Here is a 16,920-nt window from a genome sequence, read left to right as displayed (position 1 = left end):
CGTGCAGGTGAAGACAACTGGCCAAGGCAGCTTCCTCAGAAACCAGTGACATCATAGACAGTCACTGTGCTGCCAGGGAAACTGAGGAAGAGAGCGTCCATTTATGGTTGTTCACCTCATCACAGGTCAACATCTTGTCTGGTGTTGTTTGACTTTAAAAAGGACATCGATATCAACCTGTTCAACATCTGAGCTTCATAACAAACACACAGATATCGTTCTATTGTCAATAACCAGTTCAGAAAGAGACCTGATGGTTACTGAGATGGTTGATTAATCTATAATTTTACAATGAGATCTATTTCAATTTATTTTTGTACATCCAGAACAGTTTCGATTCAACATTCAAATTATCTTGTTAAATGATAACTTGTCATCATTTGATCAGAATTTTTTTTATACCAATTTTCTTTAAAAAAAAACTAATTTAATTAGCTCTTCAAAATAAAAGTAAGATCTTTGTGCAGAATCATTTGGAGCTTGTGTTGTGTTACAAATTAAATAACATTTGACTTAGAAGCTTAGGAAAAGCAACTAAATGGACCTTGTTCTGTCAAATTAGTGAAACACATGTTTAGACAGAGGCCTGAGACTTTGGGTTTTTCATTATTTGTATCGTCCTCATGAATCCGATTTTCAGAGGTGAATTAACTCTGAAAAGAAACTCGTTTATTTCTCCCTAATGTCGAACTGTTCTCATGACATGAACTCCAGAATATGTCCGAAAAACTTGTCTTTCATAGCTAAACGCAGCAGGAGACATCATGGCCAGAGATGTTCACAAGAACAGGATGATATCCAGAACATATAGGCTAGGGGTGGAGCCTGGGTGGAGCGAGACAGAGGCAGGCGATGATGGATGAATTCCCCCGTGGAACTCGTGAAAAGCTCCTGAGCCTGGTTGTCTTTCCAGTTTGATAACAAAGATGGCTATTGGATTTAATCAATACAATATTTTAGCTCTGGTTGACAGTGGCTGCTCGGGAGTCACGGCCAGAGGAGCAGACTTCACATTCACTTCACGGGGGAGAGCTGAGGCTGTGTTGCCATGGCATCTGCAATAAAAAAAATGACTTGAGATAGAAAAAACATTTCATCACCGAAAACAGTGAATCAGCAAGTCCTCAGGAAGAAGACGGTGCGTTGTCACTGGAGAACAAATTAGTCTTTAATTGCAAGGAAACAAAAGCGAGCTGGTTTGTAATGGCGCCCAAGGGCTGGATAATGAGACAAAAAGAAAAATTGGTATGCAAGACAATGAAAGCATCATTTCAATGCACAGCTTCAACAAATGCTGCTCCTTAGGATTTCTACGCCGACTCAGTGACTTCTTCAGGCAGCCTGAAGCGGTCACAGCCGAGAACCTCTTAAAAATGACAATAAGCTCAATCAGATTTACGCTCAGTGTGAAACCGTAGAAATTAAAACTCTGCAAAGCCTTTTTACTCAATAAGAGATTTTCGTGATGGTTGGAAAAGCTCCAAATCCTGGGAGGAGCTTTCTGCAACCACTGGAGCGTGACTGAGAAAAACACACTAACGCTGCATGAAAACAAATGATGAGCCATTGCAGTTCACTTAAAATACCATTGTTATCAACAATATTTAACTTTTGTTTTATACTTCCCATCTTTTAACGTCATCTGTGGTTTGACCTCAAATTATTTTGTTCTGAAACAAAAATTAACCACATCGTCCTTCTTTTTAAAAGTTGCTTAAGGTTTCCTGCTCATTAGCAGCACAAGCTCACACGTGTCACATGACAACAAGACACTAAATGAAATCGCTGAGTTGTAAAAACCCATAGAAAACCCACTTCCAAATCAGGTCCGTTAACAAATGATTGTTTTTTGGGTTGAAAAGAAAATAGTTCATTATGTTTTTAGTTTCTTTTCTGAGGGGGAGGAGCCTGATTCTCCCTCTTCTGAGCGCTTGTGAGTCCGTTTCAGAGCCGGGCCTTTTCCTCTCTGTGGCCGGGTGTCTTCAGGCGTGACATCAGTCTCTCCCTCGGACTCTGAGGAGACACACAGGGTCGTGCTCAGGTATGAAGCTACAGTCCGGTGCTGCCCGTTCACTCCAGTGCTCCGTCGGCTCTTGGAGTTACGCTCTGCAGCTGCTGAGCTACACGCCTCTCCACTGTCGGAGCTGTCCAAAACAAACTCTGTCAGAGTCCTCGCTTCAGTCCTGTGTCCGTCCAATGTCCTGTCACTCCCCTCCTCATTGTCCTGACTTTCGGGGGTCATTACTGGGCTTGAACACACAAAGTCAGAGGGGCTCAGGCATCTTTCCTCCTCTCCGTTGCCACCACTCTGGGGCTTGATTTGGAGAGATTGTTGTACCTCTGACGAGGAAGACGACAGGTCCTCGAGGGAGATCGATGGGTAACTGCAGGAGTCAATGGCTGAAAACAAAGCCTGTACAGACTCAGGTCGATACCCCGCTCTGGAGACCACACTCATGCGCCGTCGTCTCGTGACATTGCGCCGCCTCACCGCGCTGCGCCGCTCCTCGTCATCACTGCTGGAGCTGGAAGTGGAGGTGGAGGAGCTGGAGGCTCCGACGGGAAGTGAGAGGGAGGTGGCGGGGCTGGACAGCGTGGAGTTTTCCCGGGGGCTTGGGGAGCGAGGCCGGGGCATGGGGTCCAGCCAAAAGCCACTGGAGTCTGAGTCTTCGTTCACCAGGAAGCCTGACTGTGGCTGCTGATTCCTGCTGCGTCTCCTCGGCTCCTCCTCCTCCTCTGCCTCTGCCTGGGGGGGCTCTTCCCCTCCTGAGGCCTCGGGTCCAGCCAAAGAGGAGGACAACGAGTTATCTGAGTCACTCGGCTGAACAGCAGCCGGGGCAGCGATAGGAGGGGCTGGCGTGGGTCTTGTAGTGGAGCGACGTCCACGGGCGTGAAGCTGCATGATGGCCTCCTCGCTCAGGTCACTGTCAGAGTCTGAGCTCCAGCCCTCGATCTCTCGACGCACCAGAGAGTCAAAGAACGCCATCATGCGCGGGTCCTCCTGGATGGACTGGCTGACGTAGTCGTGGGACAGCCCGCTGCCACTGTTGAGCACCAGGCTGATGTACTCCTCATGGGTATAGAGGCTGCGGGACTTGTCCTCCACACGCCCCTCCAGGTCACCAAGACTCTCGCACTGCTGGTAGGGACTCCACACCTGGATGGATGGAGAACAATGGTGGAATGAGAAGTGGAAGATACAAGGAAAGGACAGATTTAAAAGTTGGACGGAACGAATGAAAAATGGAAGGAGAGACAATGAGAAGCCAGAAGGGAGAGGGTCAGTTTAAAGACTCTCTGTTCCTCTGAACACCTGGACCTGTATCATCTTTCACTCTGTACAGTCAAATGTACAAAACAGAGCTTGTGTTACTGTACTGACACAAAAGAGGAAAAGGTCTTTGTCGTCTTCAATGACAATAAAAAACGACTTCTTCTACTAAATGTCATTATACGACAATGTAAATGTAGAATTACATATTCTTAGATTCCCAAAGTTAATACATTACTGATAATTGCCTGTGGACCTAAAGGTGAGAACACATTAAAATGCATCTCAGACATTTGCCAATCTGCCTATTTGAATAAATGTAATCTTGCACTGTTTACATTCATTCTGGTTTCCTGTTCAGCTTTTCCATAACCACCATAAACTGTCCACAGACTAAAGAGCAAGAATCCAGGAGCAGAAATAGGAATCCTGTCACCTACAGTTTGTGTTTATCAAAAGAAATGTGGTACCGCTAATAAACAGTGGTAAAAAAACATTCCAGAGTAGGTATTTCAAATGAAGACACTATTCAGGCTTTTTACCATTTAGACGTAAATAAACTTAAATTAAAACAACCTAAAAGATATTCATGATTTCACCTTCCAATTGACAGAACTACTTACGGGTCAAAGTGTTTCAGTTGTGTTAATGTGCTGATGTGAGGTATTTTATTTAAAAATAATAACAAGGCTCCTTCAGACTTTCCACTGTGTCTATCTGCACTGCCCTGAAAAGGACATCTGAGTGTTTGGGAACGATTACTGATAGTAAAACAGTTTGTGTTACATTTCCTTTAGCACTGGCAAAAACAGTGAGTCAGCTAGAAATTGGATTAGATTATTTATAAGGTCAGGATCCGAACTGTGACTCAGGATTTGTACTGAATAAGACTCGTAATACATCAGTCCTGCTGTGATAAACCCTTAATTTAACTGGGTAATATATTAATGTTAGAGCATGTGAGAAGATCTTTTGGAGGATTCTCTTTCATTTTGCATTTCAAGAATAAAGTCAAAATGTCAAGAATAAAGTTAACTCTTCTGGTCCGTCAAAGGAGTGACTGACAGTTAAATGAAACCATTTGGAAGCAGAGCTGTTGATGTCCTTGCTATTTTTCATTTACCAGCTCATAGTTTGCTTTTGAAAGAATGACCTCACCAATTTATCTAAGACAAGGTATTTTGTCAAATATGTGAATCTTAGTAGTTTGATATATTGATAAAAGATTGATTAAAAGCTAAGGCTCGACATTTCAACTTTATTCTTTATATATATTTATTTCCTGCCATATTTCTCGTCCAATTGAGTTTGAAAATTGTTGATAAATAAAAAGAAAAAGAAATCTACCTCTTCTGCCTTAATACTCAAAAAGTCAACAGATAAACAAAATAAAAACCTGTTGTTGTCTAATTGATCTTGAGCTACAGTTCAAGCTTTAGCTTTGATGTACTTTTAGCTGAGACTTCAGGCAGCCTGGCTCTGCTTTAAAAAAACAACTCACTGTGGTACCGTCCCCGTCTCCCTGTGACTCAGTTTCAGAAAAGTGACCAACATGATCAGTTCCAGGCTGCAGTCAGTGGTGGAGGAAATCCGTCTTCGTTCATTCCCTGCTCCATAGGGGGAAGTCAGAGCTCGTTCAGGAACCGTGTGGTGTCACTAGAGATCAATGTCTCACTTGGTGGCACATCTACTGTCTCAACAACCGAGGACACTGACAACCCCAATGCTTGACAGTCCACTTAAAAAAACGATTTCTCTAACCATAGCATCTAAAGTCTAAATCCATCTACTCCTGCAGCACTTTTAGATAAACTAAAAATACATACAACACATAAGAAAAAGGAAAGAGTGCGTCCTTCACTAACCTTGATGACCTTCTCCACACCGGACGAGCAGATCATGTAGGTGTGAGGGTTGAAGCGAACCTGGTTCACGATGGAGCGGTGGCCTTTCAGAATCATGAAAGCCCCGTTCACCACACGACCTGCGCCTCCTGAGAAGTAAACACACATCGCTGGGTTTTTTATTCAACGCGATACAGGCAGGATCTGAATAAATATAAACCCAGAGTCCCAGAAATTAAAAGATAAATAAGGACAAGGATTCATGAAAAAGAAACACAAACATTCAACCTGTTTCTGGACCTGAGAATACTGCTGGTGAAATTAAACAGTCCCAACAGTGGTAATGTAATCCTCAGAATATGCCATTAGTCCGACACAGAATAGGCCCATTGAGTGCACATATTTTCAGTGTGAGTAACTCCGGGGAAAATAAAATCCAGAAATGTGTCAGGTGGTGCCACAGAGCTGCACACGACCACATTCTTGGATTGCTGCATTCCCCAAAGCAATTAGTACGAATAGATTTAATTCTTATGTTTCTCTGTATTTAACCTGGATTTTTTTTTGTTCAGTTTGAGCAGGTGAACAAACTCAAACCTGACAAATAGTTCATGCAGTTTAATACAAATCATAATTAAGAGTTAAAATGGAAAGAATCATGCCTGGAAAATATATTGTGTCCAAATGAACTGAGGGCAAACCACAGTCTGGGCTGAGGCTCTTATGTTAAGAACACAGAGGAGTCTATTATGCTTCAGATTGTGGTTAAAACCTACAGCGACTGAAATCGGGTTTGTTTTTCCCGACGCTGACGCCACTGAAATCTTTAACCTTGCAGCATGAAAAGGTCACGAAAACTCAAACAAGCTCCTTTTCAGTCATGGGACGTGTGTTGAGCAGCTCCACTGACGATGAACAGAGTGAACCCACACAAACCAAACACACAAAAGGGAAACCCAGGGAAATATCCCACTATCCTGCAGAGTAGACAGAAGAAAATGAACTGTGTGATGGTGGGATATATTAATGAACTTCTATTTGTCATGCGAAAGTGAATCATTGTCAGAATACAGCGTTTCTACAGCTTTAGGTGACTATGAAGAAAATGTCAAACCTTTGTAACGAAGGACAAGAAGGAAAATCTGAATCCCATTATCAGTTACGCATTCCCATAACTAGAGATAAGGTGAAGTAGAGAATAAACCCGGTCGATAACTCACCTGCTTCTGGATTCTTAGGGATCCTCCACATGTAGAGGTTGAAGTCATCAGATCCAGACAGGATGTACTGCCGGGTCAAACAGGGATATTTACAGATTAGATTTTCTTTGACAACAGAAAAGGAAATGTTTACATTTTTTCACAGTTAAGAGTGGGAGAGATAGATCCCTGGTCTGGAGGCCTTAGCAGATTAATCAGTCTCATAACTTGCTAATCTGACCCAACACAGTTCCTGCTCCTTGTCTCGAGCTTGGGAGTAGATGGTCGCCGGCGGAAAGTTTGGACAGGTGGGTGACATTTACTCTTATAGATACAGATGTGGTAAAGAAATTACCAGCTCACAGTTGTACGTCTCTACCTGTCAACCAGCTAAAGGTCCAGTGTGTAAGATCTAGGTGAAAGTGATCCATTTATTATAAAATAATCCTATCAAGGTTTTCACTAGTGTGTGATCATCTAAATTGTTGTTTTCCTTACCCTAGAATGGGCCTTTCTTTTTAAATACTTTATATTTAAAAAATGTATATTTACATCGGTAGCGGGTCCTCTGTACGGAGGCCGCCATGTTTTGAGCAGTAGCTCAGACGGGACAAACAAAACATCTTTTGAGTTTTTATGACAACCGAAGGCTTCCACAGGTTCTCTTTTGTGATTGGAAGAGGAGGGTGAGGTGAGGGGTATTCGCCACTAGATGTCACTAAATTCAACAAACTGAGCCTTTAATTTTCAGACCGTAGACTCTATATATCAGATGGACGACATGACAGTTCGCCAAAAGTGAAGCAGGAACATCCTGATTGCACAACTGGTGGCTGTGTCCGCCTGCAGCATAACCCTAACCCATAAACCACGCCTCCTCCATGTTAGCAGATAGGACAAATAATTTTGAGTGTTTAAATCAGTGTCTTGTGCTGTTTAGAAATGAGTGAGTTTAACTCTTTGACCAAATTCTACTCACATTAACCATGGAGTTAATTAGCATTGGGTGGGAGTTTGATTATACAGTCACCGCTCACAAACATTAACTTATTATATTCCTGTGAAGAAACCAGCATATTTTCCTTTTAAGAAAATACATTTACCCCCCATTAACTCCTCTGTTCTGCATATTTCCAGAATGTTTTTTGAGCCTTGTTTGACCATCTGGAAGAACATTTCTTTCAAATCATGTGGATTTGTTTTTAGGCACCGTCTTGTGGGCTGACATCGTGTCAAGATGTGGAGTCTTTTTCTGCCAATGATTTAAACAAATGTCTTCAATTTCCATCTGCAAATATTCTGATGGTCCCTGTGGCTGCATTGATCTTTCAGACACTTACATGTTTCTACCCCGCTATTTCTAAATGGTTAGTGTGAAAAATAGCAATTTGCCTTCATCTAAAAAATGTTCTGCATCGATAATAAAAAATCCTCTAACAGCAGCTCGGACCAGTTCAGCTCTGAGACACATCAACAAACTCTGATGTAAACACCTGTGTGCTCAGCCTCGGGTTCCCAGAGGACACGTCAAGTAGGAATGTCACACCAGGAACGCCCTGGCTTATTTCCCGTTCATCAATTCCATCTGATATAAGCTCCCACTCTGCACCACGGCGCTCGCACCATAGTGAGAAAATCCTCCTTTGGTTGTGGTGGTGGTTGTGTGTCTGTATAAAGAGGTTTGTGAGAGTGTTGCTGAGAATTCTGGATAAAGCTCCTTCTTAAAGAAATGAAATTATCCTACAGCTTCTCCTCTTCTCATTTCCTCTAAACTCTACTACTGTACCTGACATGTACTTTCTACTATATTAGTTTGATGTTTTAATGGTTGTTGAATTGAGATTTTGTGTTAAACTGAGTGTGGGGGGGGGGTCTCAATGGCGCTTAATGCTTCTCACAACCCCTGCAACGAACCTGTAGGCGTTTTTTAACTGCCCATAAATATTTATGCAATATGTTGAGGCAGAAGGAGCAGGTGGTATAAATTAAATTATCATAATATATGTACAGTAAGCAGTATAGTATTTTTAGAGATGAATGTATGTACAATACGGCCAAAATGTTCACATTGGTGCAAAAAATTCCTAAATACAGTCTTCATTTCATCCAGATATATTAAAGAAACAGCCACTGGTATAAACTCTGTGGTGTACTCTTATCATGTCATGTTTCCTCTTTGTGGTCGTATTGCTCAACTCATACAGCCATGAAGTCTTAAGAAATGTCTCATGCAGCTTTAAGTGACTCACTAATAATAAATAAACCTTTTATTTAATCTAAAAATCACCAGCAGGCTAAGATGTTGAAGAAGAAGTCCATGTTAGGGACCACACCAGACATCAGTGCTCGGTGTAGTTGGATGTGTCCGGTTTCATCTCTTACCACAGCCACCATTGATGTCACAGCTCGCACATACACGCTGCAGTTCACTTCTACATTAAGAGTTTGAAATGGTATCAGTTTTACCTGTAATCTGGAATAAAATCAGGCTTGGGTCGGGTATGGATATAAAAGAACTGAACGCCTGTCGGGTTCGGGACGGTTAGTTTTCTCCCGGGCTCGGAGCTGGAAGCTATTCTACATCCCAGTGAGACCTTAACCTCGATTAACAGAAGAGTTGAGAGCTGATCATATTTGAACAAGATTGCACGAGGGATGTTAATTCATATTACTCATCTAATACAATTTATTCCCAAGTCAACCTCAAAAAGCTCAACAGCGCCTCGTCTGGTACAGTAAACAGATTAGAACCAGCAACCTCCTGCTCCAGTCATGACCCGCTTCTGGAACCTTTAAACCACCTCCTTCCCTCTTGTAGGGAGGATCACCATTAAGCCCCCGTGAGCTCCAACGACACCGAGGATAATGTTAACATAACAAACATGACTGCGGAGTGATGTCATGTCTGAGGAGGACCACTGGGAAAACCACCGGCTGAACATAAGGAATTCTGGCATTTATCAACAACTCATCATTCCCAGTTTCACAGATACAACTGGTATATTCTTCTATTTCTGTTCTCTTTATTGATCCCACATGTTCCCAATATTCCTCTTAAGTTTACTTTAAAGTGACCAGACATCAAACATCTCCATTGTCTGACATCATTTCTATTTTGCTGGGTCTGCTTCTCTGACAGAAGCCAAATCCCACTCTTGGGAGCAATACGTTATATTTTAAGACCTCTTGTATAAAATTTCACATTTTCCTTGATATAAAACTTGACATATATAGAACATGTTATCTTTAAAAGATATCTGGAAAGAAGTATAGATCACGGTTTCTCAATCAAGTTTCTAGTATGTATAACAGTATTTATCTTAGTGGCTGTAGTACTTTTTCCTTTATTCTCATATTCATTCATATGATGACTGACCTGATCTTTGTCGCCGGCGAAGCAGCAGCTCTTCATGGTGCAGGAGTTGAAGTAGCCCTGGTTGTCGAACTGGTAGCTCGGCAGGCGGGAGTGCAGCTCGTAGAGGACCGGCGGCAGGCGGCGGCGCAGCGCCAGCAGCTGGGTGCCGGTGCTGTTGAAGCGAACGCTCATGGCGCTCTGCAGGGACATGTTACCTCCATAACGCAGAAGAGAGCTGAGGAAACAGACGGAAAAGAGAGAATATGGGATGTGGGTTAGACCGATCCTCATGGGACCAGACAGTTCGTGTTGTTTCTAAACATCATTTCTGGGGTATTTGTTCCAATGTTTTACTTTTACTCCAAAGCACTTTTAAAAACAAAATAAATAAAAGGTCAGACCGTGCAGCTGACATAACATCGCCATCAGGAAACTGCATCATAGTGCATGATTAAATAAGCATTTCATCAGAAAGGCATTTCATTGAAGCCTCTTCATCTGTTTAATAGTAATAACAGACATTGAGTGACTAACAGTGAACATTAGCCCACAGCAGAGACAGAGCCAACAGTGGAGGACGAGAAATGACTCAGTGCTTACTTTAATTTAAAGAGCCGTCATTCATGTACTAATAACTTAAACCTAAGCAAACCTGAGGACGTGTAAACACACTCGCCTCAGCTCAGTGTTTTCACAAAGTAATTTTGTTGGTGTAAAGATTAGTTGTGTTTTTCTGAGACGATCCTGCAGTTGGCAGAGGAGCTGCAGTGATGAGTGTAACAGTAGGACAACAGCGCCACCCAGTGGGGGGGAGGATGTTTGTTTCTCACAGAGTAAACACTGATCAATAATCTTTGTTTGGACCATCGATCGAATAGAACGTGACCGACAGGCCAAAGTCAAAATGAAGAATCTAAATTACAAGGTGACCAAACTTCTTTATCAAACCGAACCATTCAAATGTTCAATCTGGATCCTCTTTCATTTTAGAGAAATTAGACAAAAATTTACATGAAATGTAAGTTTCAGTAATGTACGGTTTTTGTCTTGCAACCTTTCAAATAATATTTATTTTGCAATCACTATTTTATTGGATGTGTAAATATTGTCAAATTTTTTGACTAAAACAATTGAAACAAAGAGTGAAAAAATGATGTCTATTATAATAAAAATCTTCTCCCACTTCCAAACTTCTACATTGAGATAGATAAACAGCATCTTAAAATTTAAACAACCTCCAAAAATGATTCAAGTCCATTTTACTCCCTCAGTGGCTTTAACCATTTTATTATTAATAATAATACTTACAGCACTTCTTGTTTTTATTATCTCTGTGGCTTATTTTATTGCTGCTGTAACAAACAGCAATTTCCCGACAGGGAACAATAAAGTTTCATCTTGTCTTTGAAATTGGGTCAAGAGATAGAAAGAGAAAAAAATAAATAACTCCAACCTGCGTGGTTTGCGGATGTCCCATAATCCAACTCCCTCCTTGGAGTTGGCGGTGGCGAGCAGCCTCGGCTCCACGGGGTTGAACATCACGCTGTGGAAGGCTGACGGGTAGCTGGCCAGGCAGAACGGCTCTACAGGAAGAAAGAAAAGGTAAACATCAGAATTGCATGATCACTAAAAGAGATGGCTGCTTGTTTTGTTCAGATCTTTCATTATGTAATGTCAAGGTTTTGCATTCCAGCTGCAGTCCTGCTCTTAAACACATGCAACTGGTACTGTTAATAACATAATAACAAATACATCTATAGTTACTTTGGTGAATCCTATAGAATGAATAATATTTTGGACCAGACTCATCAACACCGCCATAAAAAGCTGCTGCTTGAAATAGAGGTTTTATTGCTACTTGATGTATTATTAGTCTAACGTGGTCACAAGGATGAAGGATGTGGACATCATGAAAGTTGATCCAGCTGCATTTCTTAAATCTCACTAGGTCGGATCATGAATTACTCCACGAACACAATTCAGCCCAATTGGCCAGTTTTTTAACTTTACAAAGAGACAAACTTTTATTTCAAGTAATCTGTGCAATGTGAGGATTTGTTGATTTTTCTTTGTTTTGTTGTTTAGTGAATATCTTTGGTTTTGTGCATAACTAAACAATAAATAATCCATTTTATCAATAATTTAAAAAAAAAATTCAGCCCTGCACAATATAGACTAAATTTCTGTTTAATCTTGTTTTGTTTTGATTTTCAACGGAAATTAGGGAGAGAGGATAAAGGGTATCACCGTTGTGTAATTTTGAAAATGCTTTAATTCCTCATGCAGTGCAGCTTTAAGCACAAACATTAACCATAGCATCATCATCAGGCACCGGACCGAACATGGCTCCTCCACTTACCTCCGTGTGGCGGCTCACGAGTGTCCCAGATAAGAACCCGTCCGTCGTCAGATGAACTGGCGAACACGTTGTCGTTCACCGGGCTGACGGACAAACTGTACACGGCATCGATGTGCAGGAACACGTTCAGAGTTTCCCGTCTGTGTGGAGGAAACATCCATCAACACAAACACATTTATAAAAAAAATTTGATTCTACAAAACTGAATAGTTTGTACCCACCTCTCCACATCATGGAGAATGACCTGCTCATCATTTCCTACAAAACAAGCAAACAGAGAGGTTGTGAGGTGAGTGAAGGACAAATACAACGTTCTAATCTTAGCTTCTTCCTCGGGTGTGTATCAGATTGTGTGGTGACTTAGTTATTCATTTATAAGTGGACAACTGAAGATCACAGCTCTGTACAGCTTTTAAAAAGCAGCTTGATAGTGGACAGCAACTTTATAATTCAGCAGCTGCAGCTTTTTGGAAAATGTTCACTTTCCCATCCATAATTTACACTCAGGAGTCAGGACCATCACGTGCACTGAGCTAATGACACGTTTTCTGTTTCCCCCGGTACTGTTACCACCTTAGATTTGATTTCACTGCTCTGAACCTGCACTTTCTAATGTGCTCTCATTTGCTGAAGCCTTGTTTTTGCAGCACACAAGTGACACAAGTTTTATCATTTTATCAGATTTACATTTTACCTCCAACCCTCAAACTGATAATTCTGCCACAACACTTACATTTCCTGGCCAAGGACAAAAAAATAAAAAGGGAAAAAGCTTTTCTTTCTGTTGTGAAAAAGTCAGCAGAGATCAGACGGAGGTTTCATCTCATTCTTACCACCAGAGAAGACCTTGTGGTTGCTGCTGTCGAAGGCCAGGCAGAAGATGTTGGACAGATGCTCCCCCTTCAGCTTCACAGGCTTGGACCGAGCATGAAGGGATTGCTCCATGTGCCACAGGAGAACCCGGCGGTCGTCTCCTCCTGCAGACGAGCACAAATGAATTTAAACAAACTTCACAGGAAAACAAAAGCTTTCAATCAGAGACTCTCAAACCTCTGTCCAGCCACTACAGTGTGAGGATTTGCTGCTTTTCCTTGTTTTGTAAGTTTCAGTTTTCCCAGTTTAAAAGGAGTGTGGGAGGTGGTTTTATGAATTAAAACTGAGGTGGAGCTTGTTGTAAGTTGTACTGAGGCTGATCGTTTCTTGGAGCCTGACCAACTCAAACCTTTAGGGGCCGATGCCAATCTCGTGAGTTCCAACACTTGAAGAAGAAAATGTGGGATGTGCAAAGTGAGAATTTAGAAAACAAACCCTCCCAGTTTATTCCAGATATCTCAACTTGCTCAGCGTTTTCTATTCCTGATCACTTAGATCTTAGAAGATTTTGGGCTGTCACACACAAATTATGATTCAGATCTTCCCACAGATTTCAGTGATATTCATGAAGTATTTAGTGGTTTGCTCAGTTTCAGCTTCTTGACCAGCTGCAGGACATGATCCTCCTCCCTGTGGATCCATTTATTCCCTGTATTGTGCAACTCACTGTCCCACAACCCCAAAGCACAACATTTCCACCCCCTCCATGTTTTACAGTTGTCAAGGGGGGGGGGGGGGGGGGGACAAGGTCACAGTCCTGACTTGGTGTCCAAACTTTTGACCATGATGTAATTACTGCACAGCTTTAAAAAAAATGGGAAGTGAGAGTGTGGTCACATTTGAATTCAGGATTTTTATAATTTAACATTCACCCTTTTCACATTCTATATCCACAAAATGTGTAATCCTCATTTCCTGTGCTTCTTTACATGTGTTCACACTGAGCTGGTGCATATATCAGCAGGGAAGGAGAGCATCTGCATAGAGCTACATGGTAAATGTAGGTTTATATACAGACTATGGCTGAACCCTGGTTATATACAGTGTATGGCTGAACCCAGTTTATATACAGTGTATGGCTGGACCCTGTTTATATACAGTCTATGGCTGAACCCTCTTTATATACAGTGTATGGCTGAACCCTGTTTATATACAGTCTATGGCTGAACCCTCTTTATATACAGTGTATGCCTGGACCCTCTTTATATACAGTGTATGGCTGAACCCTGTTTATATACAGTCTATGGCTGAACCCTCTTTATATACAGTCTATGGCTGAACCCTCTTTATATACAGTCTATGGCTGAACCCTGTTTATATACAGTGTATGGCTGAACCCTGTTTATATACAGTGTATGGCTGAACCCTCTTTATATACAGTGTATGGCTGGACCCTCTTTATATACATTGTATGGCTGGACCATGTTTATATACAGTCTATGGCTGGACCCTGTTTATATACAGTGTATGGCTAGACCCTGTTTAAATACAGTGTATGGCTAGACCCTGTTTATATATAGTCTATGGCTGAACCCTCTTTATATACAGTCTATGGCTGGACCCTCTTTATATACAGTGTATGGCTGGACCCTGTTTATATATAGTCTATGGCTGAACCCTCTTTATATACAGTGTATGGCTGGACCCTGTTTATATACAGTGTATGGCTGGACCCTGTTTATATACAGTCTATGGCTGGACCCTGTTTATATACAGTCTATGGCTGAACCCTGTTTATATACAGTGTATGGCTGAACCCTGTTTATATACAGTCTATGGCTGCATCACTAGGCCACATGATTGTTTCTTTAATCCTCTCGGAACATAAATAGCTTTGTGATTTCAGGGGGGGGTGAAAAAGCCCAGATTTAGACCCATCACCGGGATAATAAAGGTGCTGCTCTGCGGGCAAGGGGCTCGTGTTGTGGGGCTGACATATGGGACAGGTCCGCTGCTGCCCCCCCTCCTCCATGAGCCTTCTGGTTTGACGTTAGCCAGTTAGCACTGAGAGGGGGCAGCGCTATGCTAACCGTAGCTTAGCCCCGGGGGGGCAGCGTTTCAGCTGACCGCCAGGCTAGTTAGCGTTAGCATGCTAGCACAGCACAACAGTGTAAGCTAGGGGCTGACGGATAGGATTTGTCAACTTACCGGACACCAGCCATTCGCCTCCGTTGTTGGAGAACTCAATGGCGTTGACGCAGCCGAAGTGTCCGAGCATGTCCTTCTTGAAGAGGCTGGAGCAGCCGGACAGCCTGCGCCTCTGGAACTCCTCCTTCAGCAGCGGCTGGCCGGTCAGCTCTCTGCGGGACAGAAAGCCCACCGAGGAGCGCATACCGCAGCCCCGCAGCTCCTTCATCTCCTCCACGCAGGATAAAGAAACACCGGAGAAAGGGATGGACCGAGGGCGGCTCGTGATCGCGGCCCCGCAGCCTCGACACCTGCTCGTGCTGTGGGGTGGATGTGGCGCTCGGCTGGGTCTACATCATGGAGGATCCCCCGCTGTCTGGCTGCTGTCGACGCTGTTCCGCACCTCCTCTGAACCTCGGGTCGGTCCCAGCAGCTTCCTGCTCCGGCGGAGGATGTCTCTCTCTCCCCCCCTTTCTGCCGCCCAGCTCTACCGGAGGGAACCGACTGTACCAGCAAACTGTCGTTTAATGATCCGGGGTTAAATCAGTCAGAGCCGGGGAGTTCGAACAGGAGGTAACCTGCTGGCAGAAGCCGACATTTATTGTTTTAACTCCACACAACAGGGTTACACAGGTCATCCTACCTGGTTCATCTACAGGGAAGAGACCATGCTCAATAAACCTGCCAAATTCAAATCAACTAGGAAATAATATGAATTATGGGAAAGTGTTTCATTGTTTTTAAATAACTTGGATATTCGAATTGTTTGCAACTTGATGTTTTGATTCCTCTGCAATTCAGAGAACAAAGTCACTTTTGTACTCACATTACTAAAATGACCAAAGGTACAGATTTAGTAACGTGTCCAAACTTGTTTGCACATGCTACCATTACAGTTTATTATATAAACTATTTATCTATGGAGGACCAAACATGGCTTAAGTATAAATAAATAAATTAATTAATAAATGTATAAATACATTTAAAAAAAAGGGAAATAAATTAATTCATACAGAAATAAATAAATGAATACGTTAATAACAACAGAAATGTCTAAATAAATGTCTTAAATATATTTGCACATTTATTTATTAATTCCCTGATTTATTTTTCGATTTCAGTGTCCTTATGCTAATGAGGAAGGCGGGCCTAACCGCAGTCTCACGCAGGATTGGTCACAGGAGTGTAATGATCCAGCCCTACTACTTCTGCCTCTCAATGCTGACTGGTGTCCAGTAGCTGTTTGCAGCGTTCAGCCAGTTCACACTTAAAATGAACTACTAGATCAAGTTCAGAGGGTTAGTTAAGGTTATTTTTTATTGGGATGATTTAGGTGTCAGTAGTCCTGACTGTGAGCGCCTAGTCTGGTGATGAAGAGACTTCATCTCTGGCTTTGCTACACAGCAATCACTTGACTTCCTTGCTCTCACTGAGACCTGGATTACACCGGACAACACATCCACCCCAGCTGCCCTCTCCACTGCCTTTTCCTTCACCCACACACCTAGACCCACTGGTAGGGGTGGCGGGACAGGTTTACTCATTTCACACAAATGGAGTTTTTCTCTCTACTCGCTTCCAATCTTTACCCCAACATCTTTTGAATTTCACGCTGTGACTGTTACTCAACCGGTACAATTAACTATTGTTGTCCTCTACCGTCCGCCAGGTTCTTTGGGAGATTTTCTGGAGGAATTAGACGTCCTCCTGTCAAACTTCCCAGAAAATGGCCCTGCACTTATCGTTCTGGGTGACTTTAACATCCAGACAGACAAGTCATCTGACCTTTTACTTTTACTGTCTTCTTTCACTCTCTCACTCAGTCCTTCCCCTCCTACTCACAAAGCCGGTAACCACCTGGACTATATTTTCACCAGAAACTGCTCAACATC

The 16,920-nt window shown here is 42.5% G+C and overlaps 1 protein-coding gene across 1 annotated transcript; it reads right to left on the bottom strand.

The window, feature by feature from the left end:
* Positions 1-1,143: 1,143 nt before the first annotated feature.
* Positions 1,144-15,582, bottom strand: dcaf5 (ddb1 and cul4 associated factor 5). Its single transcript, XM_062397549.1, has 9 exons — positions 15,050-15,582; positions 12,862-13,005; positions 12,250-12,286; positions 12,029-12,168; positions 11,123-11,252; positions 9,691-9,904; positions 6,336-6,402; positions 5,137-5,264; positions 1,144-3,157 (listed from the first exon to the last, which is right to left on the bottom strand). Exons 1-9 carry the CDS (start codon positions 15,255-15,257, stop codon positions 1,874-1,876), a joined length of 2,352 nt encoding a protein of 783 aa, XP_062253533.1. The 5' UTR covers positions 15,258-15,582; the 3' UTR covers positions 1,144-1,873.
* Positions 15,583-16,920: the final 1,338 nt, after the last annotated feature.

This window comes from Platichthys flesus, chromosome 10 (assembly GCF_949316205.1).
Source record: "Platichthys flesus chromosome 10, fPlaFle2.1, whole genome shotgun sequence".
Classification (NCBI taxonomy): Eukaryota; Metazoa; Chordata; class Actinopteri; order Pleuronectiformes; family Pleuronectidae; genus Platichthys; species Platichthys flesus.
The sequence above is the reverse complement of the archived record's forward strand: the minus strand, read 5'-3'. Positions and strand labels throughout refer to the sequence as shown.